This window comes from Sparus aurata, chromosome 8, assembly GCF_900880675.1.
Source record: "Sparus aurata chromosome 8, fSpaAur1.1, whole genome shotgun sequence".
NCBI lineage: Eukaryota > Metazoa > Chordata > Actinopteri > Spariformes > Sparidae > Sparus > Sparus aurata.
Genome location: NC_044194.1, coordinates 400,989 through 419,309, shown reverse-complemented (window position 1 = coordinate 419,309; position 18,321 = coordinate 400,989). Strand labels below are relative to the sequence as shown.

The following is an 18,321-nucleotide window of genomic DNA, read 5'->3' as shown; positions in this document are numbered from 1 at the left end:
CTGGTGACTTGTCCAGGGAGTACCCAGCCCTCCCAGAGACAGCTGGGATTGGCTTCAGCAAAAACCCCCACGACCCCATAAAAGGGATTAAGCGGTTACAGACAATGGATGGATGGGTAATCCACCTTCGTTTCTTCCATCAAAGGCTTGTAGTTATTTTTTACAGTTCAAGCTAGTTTAGATCCAATTTGTATTCCTAAATATGTTAATTGATAGACCACTTTACATTTAGAAGTTTCCGTATGTGGGTTAACCCTTTCCTTTTCATTAAGTAATGGAACTGAGGACTTAGTGTGATTAATTGTATATCCTGAGATTGCACCAAATGATTTCATTAACTGTAGAAGAGCAGGGATTGTTTTTTTAAGGTGCGAGATAAACGAGATAACGTCATCTGCATATAGACAAAGTTAATGATCTGTCTGGCCAGTTGTTATTCCCACTATTCCCGTACAGCTAACGGTTTGATCGGCAGACAGAAGCGGGGACAGGGGGCCCCCTGACAGCATCCTCTTTTGATTGAGATTGTTTCTGATATATTTTTGTTTGTTAGTATTTCCGCCGTAGGGTTATGGTACAGTAGTTGAACCCACTTTATAAATGCGTCCCCATATCCAAATCATTCCAAAGTGTTAAAAAGTTAGGACCATTTCCCCATAACAAAGGAGAACCATTTCTGAAGTGTCCTCCAAGCTTTGAATAATATCAAGGACCCTCTTAACATTGTGGAACCCTTGGCGACCAATGATAAACCCATTTTGATCTCTATGTATTACACTGGGTAATGTTTCTTGTAGCCGTCTTGCTAAGACTTACACAGAATATTGAGGTCAGAACTGAGTAGACTTATACGTCTCATATTTTCACATCTATTGTTGGGCTTTCCTGGTTTTGGCAGTAATGTTATTAACGCACCAGTCATTGATTTGGGTAAACTACAATTACAAAATGCTTCCACAAACATTTCTAATAGTGGTTTAAGTAATTTTGTCTTAAATGTCTGATACTGGTCTATTAGGATTCCGTCTGATTCTGCTGATTTTCCCACTTTCATGCTGTCAATAGCGATGACTATTTCCCCTTCCTTAAGATCGACCTCTAGCATCTCTGCAAATTCTTCAGAAATTGTTGGAACATCCAGTTTATCCAGAAAAGTCTTTTGGGCCTGGGGGTCATATTTAATTTGGGATTTATATAGATTTTCATAGTATTCCCTAAATTCCCTTTTAGGGTTAGGGTTATCAGGGTCTATTATTGTATTGTCCTTATGGTTGGTAACTGAAATAATGTTTTTCCTTGTTTCTAACTGTTCGATCTGCCAGGCTAGAAGTCTGCTTGTAGAATGTTTGGTTCAGCCTTAGCATACTGGATGTTGCCGATCACTTATTATATTCTGCTTTTAAGAGCAACAATTCTTTTTCTGCTTACGGGGTTTTATTCCTAAATAGGTGCTCTTGATTAATTTGTATTCTGGATTCTAGTTGCTGTTTTTTGTGGTGTAACTGATTTGGATGAAGTGTAACTTATGACATGTACCCTCAAGAAGGCATTAAAAAGCATCCCACTTGACATATGCTGTTGTTTGTGCTGTATTATCCTTAAAATAATTATTTATTTCTGTTCCCACATTTGATCAGTACCTGTCGAGTTGTCCCTGACTGGATTTAGCATACAGTTACAGTCCCCAGCAGTTATATACTCTCCTGGGTGGGATGTGAGAAATACATTTGTAAAAAAGCTGTTTTCATCTGTATTGGGGCCGTATATATTAACCAAATTCAAGTTTACTGTGAGCAGATCCCTGGACAATCAAATATCTACCAGATGTATCCTCGAATACATCAGAAACCTGAAAGGACACTGATTGGTGGATCCCCTGACTGGAGCGAGTTGTACAAACCTGTGCAAACATAATACTGATACACTGATGACTTCAACTTCAACATGTTAAGAGGGAATATTTTACTTTAAGGGAGAGGATTTTTTTACGTTTCGTTGATTCCCCGTTTTAGTGCCACATATTCTACAGTTTCATAGTCTGTAGTTGCACAATCCCTCTGACCGTACAATCAACCTCACATGTGCAGGTAAACACATACATTCAGCTGATGGTCCTGTTGCTCCCTCTCTTTCAGGCTTCAACGTTTACTGCTGCTTATTCTTTCACCTTGTTTATGAAGTGTTGCGCCTCAGTCGGAGTGTTAAATGTGCGTGTTTGTTCCCTATAAGTTATCACCAGTTTGGCGGGGGGTTTGATGCCGTGTCTGAGGCCCAGGCTCCACAGCTGCTGACGCACTGAGTCATACTGTCTCCACTGTTTGTGCACTTCTGTGGTGAGGTCATTTTAAAAGCGCACCTGTTGTTTTTTGTAGAGGGTGTCTCTCTTTGCCTCAGCTACTTTTATCACTTCTATCTTCTGCTTGTAGTTCAGGAATCTCACTATCAATGTTCTTGGCCTTTCGTTGTATCTTCTCAGCCCGACCCGGTGCGCTCTCTCCATCACTATCGGGCGCCGCAGGGGAACCAAGTTCAGCAGCTCCGGTAACCAGCAAGGGTCCGGGCGCTCGGCCCCCTCGGGCAAGTTCACCAGCCTCAGGTTATTCAGGCGCCATCTCATTTCCATATCGACAACTTTATCCTCCAGAACTTTGTTTCTTTTCTTTAGTGCTTTATCCGTTTCTTGCAGTTCGGCGTGTTCGTCCTCCTTTCGGTGCACTCCGCCAGTTCTTTTCTGTTTTCTTCAACGACTTGCAGGATCCTATCAAGTCTGGTTGAGAACTCAGACTTCAAGCTGTGTATTGCCGCCAGTATCTCTGCTTTAGCTCCGCACTTACATTAGCCTCTTTGCTAGCTTGATTTTCCATGCTTTGCACCCTGAAGTCAGCTGACCAGTGATGGGTTACTCGTAACCTTTTAATTTAGATTATGATTATTTTACAGTGTAGCCTCATCCCGGGAGTCAGGCTGAATGCTTATGTCAAGGGCCAAAATTGAGCGCATTTCAAGTTCATGTTGTTTGGGTATTATGAAAATGTAATAAAAAAGGATCCCTAGCTTTATTGAACTTTTTCTCTGAGCCACCGATAGAGAAGCGCAGCATCTCCAACTTGAGACAGGCCATTATGTCTTGAAGCCATTGGCTCAGCATGGGCGAGGCAGCATCCCTCCACCTAAGCAGAATTGCGCGTCTGGACAGAAGTGAGGCAAAAGCGACCATATGTTGCTCAGTAAGTGCCAACTTTGGGTCATTACTAGCAACAATGCCAAATAGAGCTAGTGTGGGGCTAGGGACAAAATCGCTGCCCAATATTTTAGATAAGGTATTGAAAATATTGTTCCAGAATATCTGTATTTTGAGGCAGAGCCAATACATGTGAAAGAGAGTACCATCATTGGTTTTGCATTTGTCACAGATTGGACTTAAGCTAGGGTAAAAACTAGACAGCTTGGTCTTAGACATGTGAGCACGGTGGACAATTTTGAACTGAAGCAGACAGTGTCTTGCACAGAGTGACGTTTTGTGTATTGCTCATAATATAGAGTCCCACTGGTCATCAGACAAGCGTCCCAGATCCTGTTCCCAGGCTGAATTTAGACATTAAACCTTTAGAAAACGGGTCAAAAGAAAGAAAGGTATCTATCGGGTTGATGTCTGGTTTTGAGGGAAAGCTAGGTAGGTGGGAGCGAATGTACTGTCTAACCTGTAAATATCGAAAAAAGGGGGTTTTTGGTAGGTTGTATTTCACAGACAATTGATTGAAGGAGGCAAAGTATCCATCCACAAACAGGTCTGCAAAATGTTTGATACCATTGCCGTGCCATGTCTTAAAAGTTGGGTCAGAGCACGAGGGAATGAAGAGGTGGTTAGAGGCAGTTGGGCTCAGGAGGGAAAGGCGTCTTAGGTCAAAGAACTTCTGAAACTGGGCCCGTATCTTAAAGGTGTGGCGCACCACCGGATTGTCTAAAGGTTTTGGGGAAGGGCCATCGAGGGAAAAACCCAAGAGTGCCTCGAGGGAGACATCTTTGCATGAATTGAGTTCCAAGAGGGTCCAGAAGGCCATGCAGCGAATGTTAGCGGCCCAGTAGTAGTGGTGGAAGTCAGGGAGCCCCATACCTCCATCTTTTTTGGGCCTTTGAAGCAGGGTTTTGTTAAGTCTAGGCCTCTTACCCTGCCATATATGAAGAAATGATCGAATTGAGTGACAGAAAAAATAAATTGGGAATAAATATTGGGATGCACTGGAATAGATATGTGAATTTCGGGAGGATATTGATTTTTTTTAAATAGATTTTTGGAAATTGAATAATCGACTCATAATTGTCATTATTATAATCGCAATTAATCAATAATCGATTTTTTTCACCACCCCTAATTAAAACTCCACTAGCTTAGCTGGATTTCTACTGAAAAGCTGACTAAATTTACCACTCTTCTGCAGCAGCTTCCTGTTGACGGGAAGTCCCGACGAGTCGATTACCGAGTGCAGTAGAGTTCCGCGGCTCATGGATGAAAATGTATGATTATGACTCCATGGAAAAGCAATCAAAGTTCATATGTGTCTTACCTGCCAGTTTATAACAGTTATTATCGAGAGCGGACAGGGAAAAGAACGGAATTGAGCATTTCTAACCGCACTCGGTAATCGCCGCGTCGGGACTTCCCCGACCCGGAAGCTGATGGAGGAGAGTTGAAATCTGTTTTTAGCTTCACAATAGCGTCCCTAGCTAAGCTAGCGGAGGTTAGATGCCCTGGACTATGTGCTGAGACCCTATTTGTACTGTTGCTGAAGTTTGGTGCTGTTCTGAGCATTATTTGTGGCTTTTTGGTGGCGGTTTATATTTGGATCCATTTACTGCAGTGTATTGTTGTCGTGCGGTCGTTTCTGAGGTTGATAAAACTCTGTAGATTAGCGGTCTGCTAACTTGATCTCTCGAGAGGGAGTCTAACACAGTTTCACGGTGTGTTAGACCATGGATTAAACTTACACCGGAATATCCCTTTAAGTCTTTCTGGAGTTGTGAGGAGCCCTAGCCAAGTGCAGTGTATGGTGACTGAGCTCACAGTCACATGCCGCTGTTTCTATGCAACAGTATGCTACAGTCCCCCGTAGTAGCCATGTGGAAATGTTATCAACGTAGCTTGTTGCAAAAAAAAAGTAGTTGACAAACTACAGGACAGCCGAACGTACAGAGGCATCATTGTAAAGACAGTCCAGAGAAAACGTGGCACCCATGTATAGATTGTATTATGCATTCAAAGTGCTATAAAAAGGCCTACTAGGTGTGAACGGAGAAAGCGAAAGCAACATTCGTTGTAAACATTAGCTTGTCATGCTAATATAACGTTACTCAAAGAAGATAACAGCTTTGCTCTAGCATCGGCCACCCTGAGTGAGTTACCGCCTTTCCCCGGCTGGTGAGTGTAGTGCATCATCGCTGCGTGTCATGAAAGCCTCGGCATCCTCCACCGATGTGAACATCTTTTTCCTCCCGTCTTTAGTTGTGATCCATAGCCTAGCTGGGTACAATAGTGATGGCTTCAGGCCTTGTTGGTACAGCTTTGACATCACCTCCCGGTACGCCGTGCGTTGTATGATGACCTCGATGACCTCGGGGCACTAGACCTGGACCCCGGGGCTGGTTTTGCTGTGAGGGCCCTTTGGGCACGGTCAAGCTCCAGGGGTGCATGGAGGGTCCCTTCACCGATAATGTCTACCAGCAGCTTGGAGAAAAATGTTGTGGGCTGCGTACCTTCAATGGATTCCGGTAGGCCGACTATTCTTATATTATTGTGGCGGCAACGGGACTCAAGATCGATGGTTTTAGCCTTTAGCTTAGCGTAGCTCTCTTCCATAGCCTCACACTTAGCCTGTAGCATCCCCATTTGGTCGCTGAATTGGTTAGCATTCTCCTCGAGTGAGGTCAAACGGTGTCCGTGGTCGGTGACCGTGGCTTGAACATAGTCCAGTTTCTGTTCCAGCGGTGTAATAGCCGATTTGAATTCAAGTGAGAGGGCTTCTTTATGTCGCTCGAGGACCCTCGTCATGTTAGCCATGATGTCTTGGGTGGAACCCGGGGCGGGCGAGGCCAAGGCCGGGGCGAGGGTTGGATGAGGCCAGGGCGGATGAGTCCTTCTTTTTGTTGGATTTCGCAGCCATTTCTGTGTTTTTTGGAGAAAAAGGGTTCTCTGTGCATTAATTGTTTGGTTCAGTTCGATTGCATATGCAAGTGAGGCTCTGAAACCGATGTATATGCAGAGTTGTGCAGGAGCTTGAGGAAAGCACGTTTACTCAATCTGTGACCCAGAAGTCCCCCCCACTCGATTCCTTTTACTGACTCGAGTTTGTATGAGTCAGTCACTAAAGTGAATCGGGTTTTCGAGTCACTTGAGTCACTTGAGTCAGTCACCCAGAGTGTGCGCCATCGAGTGTACAAACAAGTTCCAAACCACTCCAGTCCCCAAATCATTGTGAGAAAGACCCTAACCCTAACCCCAAACATTTCATTTTCTTTCTTTCTCTCTAAGTAAATGCAAATAACCCAAACAGCCAATAAATTAACATTCAGTGTGAAACAGTGCAACAGTGCAAAATTATAATAAAATGTATGAAACTGTGCATAAGTAGAAAAAACTAAGTTTAAATAACCTAAACAACAGCGGAGCAGCACACTGCTCAGTTGAGGGAGTGGCTCTCTGAGCGCTGCGAGCTGCGAGTCTGAGGTGCTGAGTCCTGAATGGTGTGGAGCAGCGAGTTTCTCGGGGCACAAATAATATAATAATTTTAGCTAGTATGCTAGCTAACATTATGTCCACTATTTCACCAGCGAGTTTCGCGATTAAAACATATTTTATTTATCTGTGTAAATAAAAGCATTATTAGCGTTTTTAATCATAACATAAGCAGTGTTGTAACCCGCACCGGTGAAGCAGTTTGTTTATTTATATTGGTGAACTAAGAAAACTAGCGGCATGGAGCTAATTGCCAGCTAGTGTATATAGACTAGGATCAATTTGTTTGCATGTCGTAGTTCCGGTGTAGAGCGGATATGGAAATTTTTACTACAGTGAGGCATGTTGTGGGGGGATTTAGCCTGGGAAACGGTGAAAACAACATGCCTTTACTGAAAAGTCCCTCAACTGGGCTACCTGTAGTGTAGCTAGAGTACAGCTGAGCATCAGAACTGGAAAGGACATAAGGGAAATTGTTTTTCTGTCTTTTTCTCTTTCTTGTTAAGTTAAGATATTTTCAAATATTTTATAAGAGCCTGAGTAATAAAATAATTTGGCTGATATATATATTTTTATTATTAGTTTATGCATTATTTTTTATTTTTCTTAGTTTCCCTCTTTTTCCAGGGTTGTGGTACAAGAGGACTTTAGAGGATTCACTGCAAGCAATACACAAGTGATATAATATAGCAGCACCACCTCTCTCTCTAGCTAAGATGGCTTCTTATTGGGCAAAAAGACGTAGAGTTATCAGAACTGTAAGGGACATAGAGAAAGATATCCTTGAGGAATACGAGGAAACTCTGCACTATGAAAGTGCAAATGTATACCCCTGTGTGAATAGAGAACCACCTTTCACAATCTCTCATGTTTCCCAACTAGATACACCACCAGCTGTAATTATATTTAAAATTCTGTCAATTGCTGGCCAAATCCTGTGTACGTGGAGTCAGATGGGGAGCCAGAAACCAGCAGTCTTATCTGATACTTGCTTCAAATGCAAAGAGAAAAAAGGTACCTTATTTCATTGTATGTGGGAATGTCCACAGATTCTTTCTTTTTGGAGGAAAGTTTTAGACCTTGCTATCCAAATCACAGGTGAGGAAGTTCCTCTTAGTCCTTGATTGTGCCTGTTGAATCTCTATCCTCAGGACTTCACTACCTTTAAAAAAGTTAGGTCTCTACTGAATATCTGTTTTCTAGAAGCCAAACGATGTATAGCTTGCCGATGGAAATCAGATACACTCTCTGCCACATCACAATGGTTGAGGGTTATGACTTTTTACTTAGCTTTAGAAAGGATAAGCTACACAACAAAGAACAGGCTTGACACGCTTTGGAAAATATGTTCTATAACTTCCTTGAGAATAACAATGTAGATGTTGATGGTTGGATGGATGATAAGATGGATTGAGTTCCCCCCCTTTTTTGGGGGATTTATTTTTATTCATTTATTTATTTTAATTTGATTTAATAAATGTACTTATTTGATTTTTATTTACTATTATTTATTTTAATTAATTAATTAATTAGTTAATTTCATTCTGCTTTCTCCCTTTAAACAATATAATTAGCCGAGATGATTCTAATGACTGGAGCACACTATACACTGTGACATGAACATTTTCTGTGTTTGCTACGAATGAGGACAAACCTGTGCACTTTCACATTCATAACTAGATTCAACACTTATTTTTTCTAATTGTAAGTCTCCTGTTATATTGTATTATGTGCCTTGTTGTGTTGTTTTGTATTATTTGTTTTTTAAATGATCAAAATTCTTAATAAACAAATGTTTAAAAAAAATAAAGTAACCTTGTTTCAATGTATAATGCAATGCATATATATAGTTGAATCATTGTTGATTAAATTCCACATTCTTTCAATGTTGATCATATCATAGTTGAATAAAGGTTGATTCATTGTCAGAATTGATTGGAAATTCAACGTTATTTCAATGTTGGTCACAGCGAGCACTTTCAATGTATATTTCAATATCTGACATCAATGTTGATCACAGTCTTCAGCCTGACAATATCTCAATGTTGATTCAATCACGTTTTGCTATCTGAGGAGTCATCAGGTAATTAAACTCACATTAATCACTGTGGCATCCCTGTGATGTCACAGTTGGGTGTGACAACAGGTGCATCAGTCCCAGGTGTTCAGACAAGTGTGTGTGTGTGTGTGTGTGTGTGTGTGTGTGTGTGTTTCCTCTTACCTGTTTCGGTGCACAGTGATGTCATCAGTGTCTTCCCTCCTGAGTCGATGTCGTACTTCCTCCACTTTGACATCTTCATGTGTTCTCCAATCACCAGCCGTGTTCCCAGTTTCCTCAGGTACAGGTGTGTCTCAGCCAATCTGAGGGCTCCCTCTGTGTTGTAGCAGTTCCATGCCGGGGCCTTCTTGCACGCGCTCAGTTTGGCGAGGCGGGCGTGGACTGGCAGGCGGGGGCTGGAGTCCGCCCACAGACACCTGGACGATTGAGTGTGGAGCAACCTGGTTCCACCCAGCCACGCCCACTGTTGGGCGGGGTTAGTGACATCACAGTGTCCCAGGACAACCAGCTGACTTTGTGTTGACAGACACAACCTGTGCGGAGTCAACTTGACAAGGAAACCAGCTGAGGACACAGGAGACAGAGAGGATGACATCACAGACAGAGAGGATGACATCACAGACAGAGATTGAAAAATGTTCTGAGTGATAAAACAACATTGACCAACATTGAAGGCGTCTTCATGAGGACACAGTCATGACGTCAGGGTTAGAGTTTTGCATCCCCATCATCTCCTCTGACAAGTCTTTGTATTCATTATTCTATATCATGATATATATTAAATATCATAATGACTGTGTACTGTATCAGCCTTTTCTTATATTCTCAGCATTTCATTAACTTTCTTAACATTTGATCCACATTAAATCATAATTATGTTTATATATTATCATATCAAACAGAACCGTTAACCCTGACACACTGAGGTTCAACCTTCCAGTTCAGCTGAGCCTGAAATTCTGGAGCCCACACACCGGACTGGACCTAACCTGGACCCCGGTCCAACATGGTGGCCAGATCAAACATGGCGGCTACAATGACGTATGATCCAGCGGCCAATGAGGCGTCTCCGTGTATATTTGATCTAGTCCACTTTATTCAGTGGAAAGCTAAAGCTATGCTAGCACGATTCAAAATCAAAGGTGCGTCCAGTCAACAGGCGGGATATATAATGTTTATATAATATATAATCTATCGCGTTCGGTCTGAACGCCACGCGAATGACGCGAATAGTCCAAAATGGTCAAGCGGCGCGATACAAGCGTCTCAAGCGATTGTATTCGCGTCTGTCGCGTTTGGTCTGAACGCAGCATTACACCGAGCTAAAGGTGACACTAACGCCGAGCTAAAGGTGACACTAACGCAGAGCTAAAGGACACACTAACGCAGAGCTAAAGGTGACACTAACGCCGAGCTAAAGGTGACACTAACGCCGAGCTAAAGGAGACACTAACGCCGAGCTAAAGGAGACACTAACGCCGAGCTAAAGGACTCACTAACGCCGAGCTAAAGGAGACACTAACGCCGAGCTAAAGGAGACACTAACGCCGAGCTAAAGGAGACACTAACGCCGAGCTAAAGGAGGCACTAACGCCGAGCTAAAGGTGACACTAACGCCGAGCTAAATGTGACACTAACGCCGAGCTAAAGGAGGCACTAACGCCGAGCTAAAGGAGACACTAACGCCGAGCTAAAGGTGACACTAACGCCGAGCTAAAGGAGACACTAACGCCGAGCTAAAGGTGACACTAACGCCGAGCTAAAGGTGACACTAACGCCGAGCTAAAGGAGGCACTAACGCCGAACTAAAGGTGACACTAACGCCGAGCTAAAGGTGACACTAACGCCGAGCTAAAGGTGACACTAACGCCGAGCTAAAGGTGACACTAACGCCGAGCTAAAGGACACACTAACGCCGAGCTAAAGGAGGCACTAACGCCGAGCTAAAGGAGGCACTAACGCCGAGCTAAAGGTGACACTAACGCCGAGCTAAAGGACACACTAACGCCGAGCTAAAGGTGACACTAACGCCGAGCTAAAGGTGACACTAACGCCGAGCTAAAGGACACACTAACGCCGAGCTAAAGGTGACACTAACGCCGAGCTAAAGGAGACACTAACGCCGAGCTAAAGGACTCACTAACGCCGAGCTAAAGGTGACACTAACGCCGAGCTAAAGGAGACACTAACGCCGAGCTAAAGGAGGCACTAACGCCGAGCTAAAGGTGACACTAACGCCGAGCTAAAGGAGACACTAACGCCGAGCTAAAGGACTCACTAACGCCGAGCTAAAGGAGACACTAACGCCGAGCTAAAGGAGACACTAACGCCGAGCTAAAGGAGACACTAACGCCGAGCTAAAGGAGGCACTAACGCCGAGCTAAAGGAGACACTAACGCCGAGCTAAAGGTGACACTAACGCCGAGCTAAAGGTGACACTAACGCCGAGCTAAAGGTGACACTAACGCCGAGCTAAAGGTGACACTAACGCCGAGCTAAAGGAGGCACTAACGCCGAGCTAAAGGAGGCACTAACGCCGAGCTAAAGGTGACACTAACGCCGAGCTAAATGTGACACTAACGCCGAGCTAAAGGAGGCACTAACGCCGAGCTAAAGGAGACACTAACGCCGAGCTAAAGGTGACACTAACGCCGAGCTAAAGGAGACACTAACGCCGAGCTAAAGGTGACACTAACGCCGAGCTAAAGGTGACACTAACGCCGAGCTAAAGGAGGCACTAACGCCGAACTAAAGGTGACACTAACGCCGAGCTAAAGGTGACACTAACGCCGAGCTAAAGGTGACACTAACGCCGAGCTAAAGGTGACACTAACGCCGAGCTAAAGGACACACTAACGCCGAGCTAAAGGAGGCACTAACGCCGAGCTAAAGGAGGCACTAACGCCGAGCTAAAGGTGACACTAACGCCGAGCTAAAGGACACACTAACGCCGAGCTAAAGGTGACACTAACGCCGAGCTAAAGGTGACACTAACGCCGAGCTAAAGGACACACTAACGCCGAGCTAAAGGTGACACTAACGCCGAGCTAAAGGAGACACTAACGCCGAGCTAAAGGACTCACTAACGCCGAGCTAAAGGTGACACTAACGCCGAGCTAAAGGAGACACTAACGCCGAGCTAAAGGAGGCACTAACGCCGAGCTAAAGGTGACACTAACGCCGAGCTAAAGGAGACACTAACGCCGAGCTAAAGGACTCACTAACGCCGAGCTAAAGGAGACACTAACGCCGAGCTAAAGGAGACACTAACGCCGAGCTAAAGGTGACACTAACGCCGAGCTAAAGGAGGCACTAACGCCGAGCTAAAGGAGGCACTAACGCCGAGCTAAAGGTGACACTAACGCCGAGCTAAAGGTGACACTAACGCCGAGCTAAAGGAGGCACTAACGCCGAGCTAAAGGTGACACTAACGCCGAGCTAAAGGAGGCACTAACGCCGAGCTAAAGGACACACTAACGCCGAGCTAAAGGAGGCACTAACGCCGAGCTAAAGGAGGCACTAACGCCGAGCTAAAGGTGACACTAACGCCGAGCTAAAGGACACACTAACGCCGAGCTAAAGGTGACACTAACGCCGAGCTAAAGGTGACACTAACGCCGAGCTAAAGGACACACTAACGCCGAGCTAAAGGTGACACTAACGCCGAGCTAAAGGAGACACTAACGCTGAGCTAAAGGTGACACTAACGCCGAGCTAAAGGAGGCACTAACGCCGAGCTAAAGGACTCACTAACGCCGAGCTAAAGGTGACACTAACGCCGAGCTAAAGGAGACACTAACGCCGAGCTAAAGGAGGCACTAACGCCGAGCTAAAGGTGACACTAACGCCGAGCTAAAGGAGACACTAACGCCGAGCTAAAGGACTCACTAACGCCGAGCTAAAGGTGACACTAACGCCGAGCTAAAGGAGACACTAACGCCGAGCTAAAGGAGACACTAACGCCGAGCTAAAGGTGACACTAACGCCGAGCTAAAGGAGGCACTAACGCCGAGCTAAAGGAGGCACTAACGCCGAGCTAAAGGAGACACTAACGCCGAGCTAAAGGTGACACTAACGCCGAGCTAAAGGTGACACTAACGCCGAGCTAAAGGAGGCACTAACGCCGAGCTAAAGGTGACACTAACGCCGAGCTAAAGGAGGCACTAACGCCGAGCTAAAGGAGACACTAACGCCGAGCTAAAGGTGACACTAACGCCGAGCTAAAGGAGGCACTAACGCCGAGCTAAAGGTGACACTAACGCCGAGCTAAAGGTGACACTAACGCCGAGCTAAAGGTGGCACTAACGCCGAGCTAAAGGTGACACTAACGCCGAGCTAAAGGACACACTAACGCCGAGCTAAAGGTGACACTAACGCCGAGCTAAAGGTGACACTAACGCCGAGCTAAAGGAGACACTAACGCCGAGCTAAATGAGGCACTAACGCCGAGCTAAAGGTGACACTAACGCCGAGCTAAAGGAGGCACTAACGCCGAGCTAAAGGTGACACTAACGCCGAGCTAAAGGTGACACTAACGCCGAGCTAAAGGAGACACTAACGCCGAGCTAAATGAGGCACTAACGCCGAGCTAAAGGTGACACTAACGCCGAGCTAAAGGAGGCACTAACGCCGAGCTAAAGGAGGCACTAACGCCGAGCTAAAGGAGGCACTAACGCCGAACTAAAGGTGACACTAACGCCGAGCTAAAGGAGACACTAACGCCGAGCTAAAGGACTCACTAACGCCGAGCTAAAGGAGACACTAACGCCGAGCTAAAGGAGACACTAACGCCGAGCTAAAGGAGGCACTAACGCCGAGCTAAAGTTGGCACTAACGCCGAGCTAAAGGAGGCACTAACGCCGAGCTAAAGGAGACACTAACGCCGAGCTAAAGGTGACACTAACGCCGAGCTAAAGGAGGCACTAACGCCGAGCTAAAGGAGGCACTAACGCCGAGCTAAAGGAGGCACTAACGCCGAGCTAAAGGAGGCACTAACGCCGAGCTAAAGGAGACACTAACGCCGAGCTAAAGGTGACACTAACGCCGAGCTAAAGGAGGCACTAACGCCGAGCTAAAGGTGGCACTAACGCCGAGCTAAAGGTGGCACTAACGCCGAGCTAAAGGTGACACTAACGCCGAGCTAAAGGACACACTAACGCCGAGCTAAAGGAGGCACTAACGCCGAACTAAAGGTGACACTAACGCCGAGCTAAAGGAGACACTAACGCCGAGCTAAAGGACTCACTAACGCCGAGCTAAAGGAGACACTAACGCCGAGCTAAAGGAGACACTAACGCCGAGCTAAAGGAGGCACTAACGCCGAGCTAAGTTGGCACTAACGCCGAGCTAAAGGAGGCACTAACGCCGAGCTAAAGGAGACACTAACGCCGAGCTAAAGGTGACACTAACGCCGAGCTAAAGGAGGCACTAACGCCGAGCTAAAGGAGGCACTAACGCCGAGCTAAAGGAGGCACTAACGCCGAGCTAAAGGAGGCACTAACGCCGAGCTAAAGGAGACACTAACGCCGAGCTAAAGGTGACACTAACGCCGAGCTAAAGGAGGCACTAACGCCGAGCTAAAGGTGGCACTAACGCCGAGCTAAAGGTGGCACTAACGCCGAGCTAAAGGTGACACTAACGCCGAGCTAAAGGACACACTAACGCCGAGCTAAAGGACACACTAACGCCGAGCTAAAGGTGACACTAACGCCGAGCTAAAGGAGGCACTAACGCCGAGCTAAAGGTGACACTAACGCCGAGCTAAAGGAGACACTAACGCCGAGCTAAAGGAGACACTAACGCCGAGCTAAAGGAGACACTAACGCCGAGCTAAAGGAGACACTAACGCCGAGCTAAAGGAGGCACTAACGCCGAGCTAAAGGTGACACTAACGCCGAGCTAAAGGACACACTAACGCCGAGCTAAAGGAGACACTAACGCCGAGCTAAAGGAGACACTAACGCCGAGCTAAAGGAGACACTAACGCCGAGCTAAAGGACGCTCTGCTTTACTCGCTTAAACAACAGAGACCGCTTCAAGCCAAAGTCACGGACCTTGAGGGAAGATCTCGCAGTAACAATATCTGCATATATGGCATTAAAGAAGGTGCAGAGGGAAGCTCAATGTTAACTTTTATCGACAACTTTCTGAAAACGGAACTGCCACTCGACAGAAACTCGGACCTGCAGATCCTGTGAGCCCACCGATCACTTGGCCCTAAACCCCAAGATGAAACCGTCTCACGGTCCATCCTGGTCAATTTCCAGAGATATGATACCAAAGACAAAGTACTTAAACTGGCCTGGGCGAAGAAGATCACTTATGAGGGAAGGGTGGTCGCTTTCTCACATGACTTTCCCACAGAGGTGAATAACAAACTCAGAGAGTATAGGGACATAAAGAAAATCCTGAAGGAGAAACAGGTCCGCTTCCAGACACCGTACCCAGCCAAGATGAGGATTCACTGGGAAAACGGACCCCGCATCTACAACAGTGCAGCGGAGGTATCCGCTGGTATGAGGAGGAGAGGCTACACCTTGGACCCGCCGCCACAAACCACGACCACCGACTGGGAGCAGAGGCTCCGCGGAGGCGCACACTGGAGCAAAAAGGACGGAGACCGCACCGGACGAGTCTGGGAGAGGCTCCGAGATTTTCACCGACAACAAGTGTTATCAGACACCACGAGGTATTGTTTACATGATCTCGCACAGTTAAAGTTGTGGAGGAAAATACTACATAAAAATCTGGACAATATGCAGGTGATGCAATTCGTAACATAGACTCACTCAAGTGAATATATGTACACACTGTAGGTCCCACTCTGTCGCCCTCTCCTTTTTTAATTATTTACCCCTTCTCGCCAACTTTTATACACCTGTATTCTACTTTTATGTTTTCCTCTTAATCCCCGGTATATAAATAAGAGAAAAAAAAGGAAAGAAGAAGAAAGACGTTGCTCGCTGCAGAGAGGGAGCCCCTGCACCTGTAGGACTGATTCTCCACCAGCAGAGGATGCGTTATTGAAGATGGCAGGGCAGTGTAAGACCTGAGGTTGGAAGTCAACACAATACTGGTTCATAATGTTCTTGTTCACATTGTTTGTTACTGTTGCAGTTCATGTGTTTTTGTTGCCAGCACTCACATGTTGAACTATTGTTATGGGGTACAGTAATCTTAAAGTTGCCTCCTGGAATGTGAATGGTTTAAATAACCCAGTGAAGAGGAGTAGAGTGATGACAAAAATGCGAAGGGAAAATAGCCAAATCATATTTCTACAGGAGACTCACCTTTCTCAGAATGAACATGAAAAATTAAAGAAGTTTGGATATAAGAAGACATTCTACAGCACCTTTAAAAATGGTCAAAAAAGAGGAGCTGCAATACCATTACATAATTCCATTAATTTTGAGCTGGTCAGGGAGATCAGGGACCGCGAGGGCAGATATATTGTAGTGCAAGGCAAAATAGAAAATAAAATGGCCACACTTCTCTGTGTTTATCTCCCCACACAAAGTGATCAAAACATTCTGAAAAAGATTCTTGAATTGATCTCCTCAAAGTCACAAGGCACTTTAATCTGTGACGGTGATTTTGATACATCTAATAAAAAGAGGAGCATAACCCCTCAGACTCAATTACTGAGAAGGAGTTTATGTGAAATGGGCTTACTAGATGTCTGGAGAGATCTTCATCCATCTGACAAAAGTTACACTTTTTACTCTGCCCCCCATGCGATGTACTCAAGGATAGATTATTTCTTTATGTTTCAAAATGATAGACACAGAGTCTTGGGTTGTGATATTGGAACTAGAGATATCTCGGATCACTCACTGATTTACTTGACGTTACACTTGGATAGTAGGCCCAAGAAAACAACTTGGAGGCTGAACACAAGCTTGCTTAATATTAAAACGGTTATTCAACAAGTTAAAGCTGAAATTAAGAATTTCCTTGACTTTAACGACAATGGGGAAGTGAACCCAAATATACTTACACCTTAAAGGCAGTTATCAGAGGTAAACTGATATCACTTAGTGTGGCAATCAAAAAAGCTAAAGAAATAGACTTAAACAGCTAGAAAATAATTTAAAAGAATTAGAAAGGCAACACAGTGAGAACCAGAATCCTCAGATAATGAATGAAATTAAAGAAGCTAGAAATCAGATCACTGACATTTATAAAGAAGAATTAGATAAAAAATATACATTTCTAGAATAATCTTATTATGAGATAGGTCCCAAAGCTACAAAATTATAAGCAAGGAAAAAAAAAAAAAAAAACAGATCTCCCAGTCGGTCCATGAGATATTCGATCCGGGAACAGGGCATATATATAATAATTTAGATGAAATTGAGACGGCATTTCAAATATACTACAAGACTCTCTATTCACAGCCTAAACAAGGAAGTACAGAGGACATAAAAACATTCCTAAATTCCCTGGACCTCCCCTAAATTGGAGTACATCAAAATGAATGCCTAACGTCACAGATTACAAGCAAAGAATTGGAAATGGCATTGAATAAATTGAAAAATGGTAAAACACCAGGGAGTGATGGTCTGCCAGCCAAGTGGAACAAGACCTTTAAGGAGGCTCTAATTCCAGTACTTTTAAATTCCTTTAACTGGACACTTGATAAAAGGACAACTCCACCTTCATGGAGCGAAGCTGTTATTTCAGTCATCCCAAAAGAAGGCAAGAATAAAATGCTATGTAGCTCATACAGACCAATTTCAGTCTTAAACCAGGATTACAAAATACACGCCTCCATCATGTCCACTGGACTGGATTCTTTCAGTCCTGAATTAATCGATACTGACCAAACTGGTTTTGTCCGGGGTCGCCAGACACAAGATAATATTAGACGCTCCCTTCATATAATACACAACATTAAAAAATCAAACACTACTGCCGTCTTAACCAGTCTGGATGCTGAAAAAGCTTTTGACCGCATGAGCTGGGAATATGTGTTTTTAGTCTTAGAGCGGTTTGGATTTACTGAAAAATCTATTAATAGTATGAAGACATTATACTCCGCCCCTGCAGCAAGAATCAGGATAAATGGTTGTCTTACTGATCGTATAAAACTAGAAAGATCTACTCGTCAAGGATGCCCCCTTTCACCAACCCTTTTTGCACTCTACATGGAACCCTTAGCCCAAGCAATAAGAGAGGACTGCAGAATACAGGGAATTGTGGTCAATAATACGGAACACAAAATAGCATTATATGTGGATGATGTCTTGCTATACATCCGTATCCAGATGTCTGTCTCCCTGCCCTGCTGGATCTCCTTGACATATTTACCACATATTCAGGATATAAACTCAATATACAAAAAACACAAATATTAACATTTAATTACAATCCCTCACTGGGGCTTAAGCAAAGAATCCCTACTGACTGGTCTCAAAAAGCAATCAAATATCTGGGGGTCTGGTTAACACATTGCCCTGGTGACTTGTATAAAAAAAACTATGAAACTGTAAACAAGAAAATTAAGGAGGATCTTAATAGTTGGTCAACATCC

The 18,321-nt window shown here is 44.7% G+C and overlaps 1 protein-coding gene across 3 annotated transcripts in view; it reads right to left on the bottom strand.

The window, feature by feature from the left end:
• Window positions 1-18,321, bottom strand: part of LOC115587179 (receptor-type tyrosine-protein phosphatase beta-like) — a 45,303-nt gene that overhangs the window by 22,799 nt on the left and 4,183 nt on the right. For all 3 annotated transcript variants that reach the window (XM_030426842.1, XM_030426841.1, XM_030426843.1), the window contains exon 2: window positions 8,952-9,353. In XM_030426842.1, coding sequence (XP_030282702.1) covers window positions 8,952-9,353 — 402 coding nt within the window. The remainder of the gene's footprint in view (window positions 1-8,951; window positions 9,354-18,321) is intronic.